The 7,924-nt window shown below is 48.1% G+C and overlaps 1 protein-coding gene across 2 annotated transcripts in view; it reads right to left on the bottom strand.

Moving 5' to 3' along the window:
- Positions 1–322: 322 nt before the first annotated feature.
- Positions 323–7,924, bottom strand: part of LOC110535852 (protein crumbs homolog 2) — a 30,665-nt gene continuing 23,063 nt past the window's right edge. For both annotated transcript variants that reach the window (XM_021621181.2, XM_021621183.2), the window contains 7 exons: positions 5,640–6,638; positions 4,850–5,409; positions 4,531–4,696; positions 3,519–4,380; positions 3,286–3,402; positions 2,885–3,011; positions 323–2,613 (listed from right to left, as the gene is read on the bottom strand). In XM_021621181.2, coding sequence (XP_021476856.2) covers positions 2,392–2,613; positions 2,885–3,011; positions 3,286–3,402; positions 3,519–4,380; positions 4,531–4,696; positions 4,850–5,409; positions 5,640–6,638 — 3,053 coding nt within the window. In that variant the 3' untranslated portion in view covers positions 323–2,391. The remainder of the gene's footprint in view (positions 2,614–2,884; positions 3,012–3,285; positions 3,403–3,518; positions 4,381–4,530; positions 4,697–4,849; positions 5,410–5,639; positions 6,639–7,924) is intronic.

Genomic DNA, 7,924 nt, shown 5'->3' with positions numbered 1-7,924 from the left:
GTCCCTCTGTTTCAATATCACAGGCCAGTTCACATTCCCTTGGATCAGTGAGCTAATAACAGAACTGGAATCATACAGTATTCTATATATATATACTGTATGAATACTGTATGATTCCAGTATATATATATATAGAGAGAGAGAGAGAGAGAGAGAGAGAGAGAGAGAGAGAGAGAGAGAGAGAGAGAGAGAGAGAGAGAGAGAGAGAGAGAGAGAGAGAGAGAGAGGACAATTTCCAGCCCGTGGGTGTGTTATGTTATGAGAAGAAACAGAAGTCGTCTGGTGAGATACTGTATTTCTATTCAGTTTATTTTTTCAATTCTATGCGGGCGTTGCAAACATAAACTCCTTCCTTCCCTCGTGGTACGCAGACAGAACGCTCCTACGGGACTGTGGGAGGAGATCCCTTCAGAAGCATTGTGAAAGACACCGAATTGCAAATTCTATTGAACAAACAGATAGTCAAACACTTATGGGGTAACTGTGTTGACTTGCTATCCTTTGTCAGACAAATTCTTACCGCATTTGATCTAGTTACAAACAAAACCATGCACAGTAAGTCCAGTCATTCATTTCACGGTGTTGCTTTAATTATCATTCTCTTTTGCATCAGTTTAACTGTTGACATCCAATAGAAACTTTAGAGTTTTGAATAAATCACACTGTTTACAATTGCATCATGTTACAGTGTTGCTACCCAATCACATTTTCCAGAATAATTACAGAATACTCCCTATACATACCAGTGTAGCCTACCCAGCATACCTTGCTGTTCGTTACACTGTAGTTTGTACTGCCTGAGACGAGTGTAAGCTCCTACCATACTATTCAGAACTCAAATCCAGATCAGTCCAATCTATCCCCTGTTGTAGATGCGAATCCAGAGTGTCCCAGCGTTGGGGTCAATTCAGTTTTCAATTGACAATTCACTGGGCAATGTTCACTTTGTGAATTGACTGTAGTTGATCCCAACCCTGGAATGTACTCTGTATAATCCAACACTGGAGCAGCGCTAACATCAGTGAATTGTCAGTACATGTCTCCCTGGATCGTACTGCATCACCTAGCCCTGCAGGAAGTGGAGGGGGAGGACCGACCGAGCTCAAACAGAAACCTGCTCTGTCTCTTTGTCGGTCTGTCATACTGCTCTACAGCACTCCACACAGACGTCAACACGATCATCACAGTGAGTTTTCCTTTGAGACAACATATAGTTCCCTCCAGTCAACTGTATTTTAGATAGGGCCACACAAAAATCAACATATAGATAGATACCATATCCAATGTAGAATGTACAAGAGTCAAATGTTGTGTTTCTCAGCATTCCATCCATTCTGTAAGGAAGGCACATACAAACTCATTCATAAAGTCATGTGGAAGTCAACTCATGACAATTAACTATCTTTCAATGACTTGCCTTTAGTGTGGGGTTGCATAAACTTCATTTCAAGCTAATTAGGTGTTGCTTTCATTCAGCTTAGTTACAGTATAAGCATGTGGTACATCATCCATAGTTACAGAAAAGAACTAGAGCACAATATCTAGCTTCAGCACCTCCGATGGACAGTGAAAACGTCCATTGATCACTTGGCTGGTTAAGTAGTGGCTCTGGTGAGGATAGAATAAGAGACTGACAGGAGTGTAGGTTTGGGTAAATGTATCCTGTCTGAATACTGTGGCATCAGAGTTTGAGATGGCTGATAGCATTTAAGTGGTCTCAATCCACTTTCTATGAGTTCGAGTTTTAGGAGCACCTCATACATTTGCACAAGACAACGACATGAACAAAAAAACACATCATAGATTTAGAAATAAGACCATTACAGTATTTACACGGAGTCGGAAAGAACATTATTGGTATAGTGCATTGCCTGTTAATTGTTAACTGCACATCCAGACAAAAATACAATGTTTTACCATCAAAATGGTCATTAGAGTGAACTCACACATAATCAATGTGGGGTACAGAATGTACACGGGTAGCTATTGTATAGAGAGACACTGGAGTCCAGTATGGTTCATCGCTCCAGGGAGGGGACTAGCTGATTAGACTCAACCCGACAGCAGTGCTCAAGTCCTGGGGAGACTAGAGCTCTTTTATCTTCTGTCCTGCCCTTCTCTGCGGCTCAGACAGACCACGTCACCTCTTTCTATAAAGAGATTAGTTCCGGGTTGAATCACCCCCAACCCCATGACCCAGCAGCAGCAGTGTGGCGGTGGCATCACTGTGAGGGCACATGTCCACACCACTGGTGACCTTTCACACGCTGGACACCTCTTAGTGAGTCTGACCAGCCCTTGCCTGTGTCTGGTTGTGTGTTATGCCAGGGAGGCTAGGTGTCCGACCTGTAGCCGAGTGAAGGTAGTGTGTGTTGCTGTTGTGTGTGGGGCTCATATGAGCCTCTCCTCGGGAGGCACTTTGAGTACACTGCCCATCTCCAGCCGTGCCCCTGCCACCTCCTGGGCGCTGGGGCTGTAGGTGCCCTCCGACTGGCGCTTCTTGCGTGCGGTCAGCACCATGAACACCAGGGCCACCACAGCCAGCAGCACACACAGGCTGGCCAGAGGGATGGCCACCACCAGCCAGGGCACACGCTGCCTCTGCTCCTGTCTCTACAGAGGGGTGAGAGCAGGACATTTAAGTATGACTTATTATGACCTTGTTATTACTTATTAGTACCTTATTACTCAGATTAGACGAACTGCAGCTTAAATTGTTTTAATGCATCAGCCTCTTTGATCCAATCTGGTCTGTGTAAAAGCTTTGGATACTCAACGTATATTATCACTACACAGTCTACTGTAATAAATGTACTGACAGTATGTCGTCACGCACAGACGGTCAGTTACTGAGTGTGATCAGTGGAGATATAGGGTGCCTTACATTGCTTTCACACTGTGTGCCGCTGAAGCCCGGCACACACACACACTGAAAGCTGCTGAGTCGGTCCAGGCAGGTAGCACCGTTGAGACAGGGTCTGGACTCACACTCATCTATCTCTACCTCACACCTGGGAGAGAACACAGGGGGGGGGGGGGGGTCAACACGACACTGACACCTCAGCAGGAACGACAGCTCTCTGTACATACAATAGGAGCCTTTTACAGTCCCACTGACATGCTCAGCTTTTAAACTGTAGACTTATAGAGCCGGGCTACCGGACACAGGTTAAGCCTAGTCCATTTAGCATGCTTTTTAGTCCTTCTTAGTCCAATAAAATGTTAGTCTCCGGGAACGCGGCCCATGTATTTTCTATGGAAAATTGGATAGGTTAGTGATCTCACCAGTCTCCAGTGTAACCAGGTTTGCAGGTGCAGTTGGTACCCCAGATCCCATCCACGCAGACCCCACCGTTGTCACACTGCGTCTCTTCATCACACTGCTGTGGAGGGAATCTCCATCTGTAGGATACACAAAATACAGTCATTACAACGTCTATACATACTGAATACGTAGACACACACACACAGTGATTATTGAACAGGAACATGCCCTGGTTATAGTTTGTGGTACTCACTGGCAGCGGCGGCCGGTGTATCCAGGGGGGCAGACACACTGGTAGGTACCCGTCCCATCTAGGCAGGAGCCCCCGTTCAAACAGCTGTGCTCCAGGCAGTCATCCACCTCCTCCTCACAGTCCCTGCCCCCCCATCCTTTGTGACACTCACACTGGTAGTTTGCCAGCAGGTCTGTGCAGGTGCCGTGGGCACAGGGGCCTGAGGCACACTCGTCTGTGTCCCTCTGGCAGAACTCTCCCTCCCAGCCCGGGGAACAGCTGCAGTTGAACAGGTTCCAGAGGTCCTGGCAGGTGCCCTGGTTGAGGCAGGGCTGGTACTGACACACATCAGTACCAACACACCCCATCTTGTTCTCCTGCCCCCCCTGTCTGATAAACCGGGCTGCCTGGGGGGCATCTTGGTTGTCCAACAGAGGTAGGTAGACTCCTCCCACCCTCACCTCTCCCAGACAGCCTGTGTAGTTCTCTGCCAGCCACACGGTGGTGTTGTTGAGGAAGTTGAGGTGCCCGGCCGTGCCCATGGTGCTGCCAGCCCTGCGCCCGTCCACAGTGAGGCGCCAGCGGGACACAGGCTGCAGGGGGTCTGTCATGGCCAGGTGGAGGTGGTGCCAGGCCCCGTCTGAGATGGGCAGGTCGCTGGTGAAGGCCTGTAGCTCCAGGCTGTTGCCGCTCAGTAGTTTGACCAGCAGAGAGGAGTTGAGCAAACCCAGACAGAAGACCTCTGCTCCGTTAGTGGCCCGCAGCAGCACGCCGTTCTCCTCCCGAGTACGTATATCCATGGAGACACTGGTCACCGTGGCAACCAGCGAGCCATTAGCTGTGAACTGCAGAGCGTTGCTCTCAAAGGTGGCGTTAGTGAGGCCTGGTGGAACAGCAGTATATTAATAAGGCAATTGAATACAGTGACACACCTTTTGGTAAGGTGTTCGCTATTTTGTTTGTGCCGAGAAAGATACTGTAGTAGAGAGAAAGGGAGAGAGATAATGTATACGATCCCAAAAAATCCACTCACACTCGTAACCGTCAACTAGATCCACACACTGGCTGCCCACGACACAGGGGTCGCTGACACACCACACGCGTGTATCACATCGCCTGCCAGAGAAGTTCATGGGACAGGTGCACTCAAAGTCATTCCAGGTGACTGTGCACGTTCCTCCGTTCTGACAGGGACCAGCCTGAGGAGGACATAGATATTAGTGTCTGTTACAAAGAGTGAACTGAAAAGTCTTTGTCAGGACCCTCACCTGAGAAATCTAGACAGCTCTTGTGGCAGTTTCCTACAGTTACAGCAGAACATATCTTAAGTGTAAAGGTGTTATTGACGTTACCTTGCATGCCTCATCACTGACACAGCCATCCAACATGTTCTCCGATTTTTGAGGGATGTAGCACTCGAACGCTTCGTGGGTGTGGCACTCCTCCTCTGGGAGGTGAAGGTACAGGTGCATGTGGTCCAGAGTGATGTCCTGTAAGCAGCCTTTGAAGTGACCTCCCCAGGGGGCAGTGGACTCCCCCGGTGGCAGACCCCCCATGTACACCACGTCCCCCTGCTCCATCCTCACCCGCCCCAGGGATAACTGTGTCCCACCCTGACTGAACCCTACCTGACCCTGGCGTACCACCACAGTGACCAGCTCGCTCTGTCCGCTGGTGATGTAGGTACCGTTAGAGAACAGGGTGGTGGGGGGGCTGTTGAAGACCAGGGTTCCCTCCCGCAGGTACAGGGTGAGGTAGGCCCTCCTCCCTCTCCGCAGCTGGAGGAGCAGGCCGCTAGGCTTCAGAGAGCGCAGGAAGAAGGAGATGTTGAAGTTCTCCCCGTCCGTTTGGTTGATGTTGAAGGCAGCATAGCTCACAGTGTCTTCATTACTGAATGTCCATGAGGGGTATTCTGAGGCAAGCAACAAAAAGCAATACTTTCAGTGTGAACTTCAAAACCTGTACAAACCTGTGTAGCTGAAGGGAACTGGCTGTAAGTTGAGGAGACACACGTAACCCCCTTTAAATGACAATACATTGTCAGCGCCTGGTGTCTGCAGTTGTCATAATTTGAAAAGCAATATTTGAAAATGTGTCAAATGTAAAGTAAAGTAATGTTCTAAAAGGTATAACAGTTCTTACCTTCTTCACACAGGGAGCCGTGATAGGGTCGATCACACTCACAGCTGAAGCTAGTCCACAGGTCAATACAATGCCCACGATGATGGCAAGGATCAGGATGACACCAGTCGGTCTTGTTGCAGCCCAGCTCCATGTCTTGGACGTGCTCTGGAGAGATATCCTGAGGCAGTAGCAGCTGGTGGTCAACCTGTAGATCCTCCATGCAGCCAATGAAACCCTTCCTACTCTCTGTGTTGTCCAAATACTTCTGGGGGGCCCCACCCACATAGACCTGGGGGAATGATCCAGGTTGGAAGAATATGAGTTGGTTGTGTCCTTCGTCCTCCACTGTGCATCCCCCGTCATTGTCACAACCTGGTCCTTTCACCATCAGCACCAGCTTCTCATCCATGGTCACTTTGGCCTCATGCCAGTCTCCGTCATTGACAGGGAGATGGTAGGTGGCCTGTAGCTCCTTCCCTGATCCAGCTCTAGCATGGATATGGCCCCCCACAATCTCCAGGGACACACTGTAGTCCTCAGCCCCTCTGTAGAACAGCAGCATTTCATCCAGGGTGGTTCTGAAGCGCAGCTGGATGTGGATCCCATAGTGGTGGTGGTGGTGCTGGGGGTCAATCCCTCTACTGGTCCTGTTAGCTGTAGGAGGGAGCTGGATAAGGACATACCCCTCTCTGTTGAAGGAGAAGGTGGTGGGAATGCTGCAGTGCTTCCCAGTGAAGCCAGGGTGACAGAGGCAGGTGTGGTCATGCTCTTGTTCATCCCCATCTTCCCCACTGTGCACTTCTTGGCTTAGGATGGGCACACACGTGGCTCCGTTCTCACACAGGTGTTCCCTGCAGCCAATCAGACGGACGTCACAGTTATGGCCACCCCATGGCTCCTCCCCTGGACCCGCCGTCACACAGTTGCAGGTGTAGGAGTTGGCGGCGTCCTTGCAGGACCCGCCGTTCTGACAGGGCTCGCTCTCACACTCGTCAATGTCTACCTCGCAGTTCATACCTGGAATGACAACATAACACACCATTCGTTTTTTCATGTTGGATAGGGGTATGGTTATGTATTTCTCTGCCACACAGGACTGTCCCACAGCCACACTGTGAGATTCAACAGGAGCCTACGGGTCTCCCTAACCAAACCAATGAGTTAATCAGTCTCCCTAACCAAACCAATGAGTTAATCATAGTCTCCCTAACCAAACCAATGAGTTAATCAGTCTCCCTAACCAAACCAATTAGTTAATCAGAGTCTCCCTAACCAAACCAATTAGTTAATCATAGTCTCCCTAACCAAACCAATGAGTTAATCATAGTCTCCCTAACCAAACCAATGAGTTAATCAGTCTCCCTAACCAAACCAATGAGTTAATCAGTCTCCCTAACCAAACCAATTAGTTAATCAGAGTCTCCCTAACCAAACCAATGAGTGAATCAGAGTCTCCCTAACCAAACCAATGAGTTAATCATAGTCTCCCTAACCAAACCAATGAGTTAATCAGTCTCCCTAACCAAACCAATGAGTTAATCAGAGTCTCCCTAACCAAACCAATGAGTTAATCATAGTCTCCCTAACCAAACCAATGAGTTAATCAGTCTCCCTAACCAAACCAATGAGTTAATCAGAGTCTGCCTAACCAAACCAAATTAGTTAATCAGAGTCTTCCTAACCAAACCAATGAGTTAATCAGTCTCCCTAACCAAACCAATGAGTTAATCAGAGTCTCCCTAACCAAACCAATGAGTTAATCATAGTCTCCCTAACCAAACCAATTAGTTAATCAGTCTCCCTAACCAAACCAATAAGTTAATCATAGTCTCCCTAACCAAACCAATGAGTTAATCAGAGTCTCCCTAACCAAACCAATGAGTTAATCAGAGTCTCCCTAACCAAACCAATGAGTTAATCAGAGTCTCCCTAACCAAACCAATTAGTTAATCAGTTTCCCTAACCAAACCAATGAGTTAATCAGAGTCTCCCTAACCAAACCAATGAGTTAATCAGAGTCTCCCTAACCAAACCAATTAGTTAATCAGTCTCCCTAACCAAACCAATAAGTTAATCAGAGTCTCCCTAACCAAACCAATGAGTTAATCAGAGTCTCCCTAACCAAACCAATGAGTTAATCATAGTCTCCCTAACCAAACCAATGAGTTAATCAGAGTCTCCCTAACCAAACCAATGAGTTAATCAGAGTCTCCCTAACCAAACCAATGAGTTAATCAGAGTCTCCCTAACCAAACCAATGAGTTAATCATAGTCTCCCTAACCAAACCAATGAGTTAATCAGA

The sequence above is a fragment of the Oncorhynchus mykiss genome, chromosome 11 (assembly GCF_013265735.2).
Source record: "Oncorhynchus mykiss isolate Arlee chromosome 11, USDA_OmykA_1.1, whole genome shotgun sequence".
NCBI classification, from domain to species: domain Eukaryota; kingdom Metazoa; phylum Chordata; class Actinopteri; order Salmoniformes; family Salmonidae; genus Oncorhynchus; species Oncorhynchus mykiss.
The sequence above is the reverse complement of the archived record's forward strand: the minus strand, read 5'-3'. Positions and strand labels throughout refer to the sequence as shown.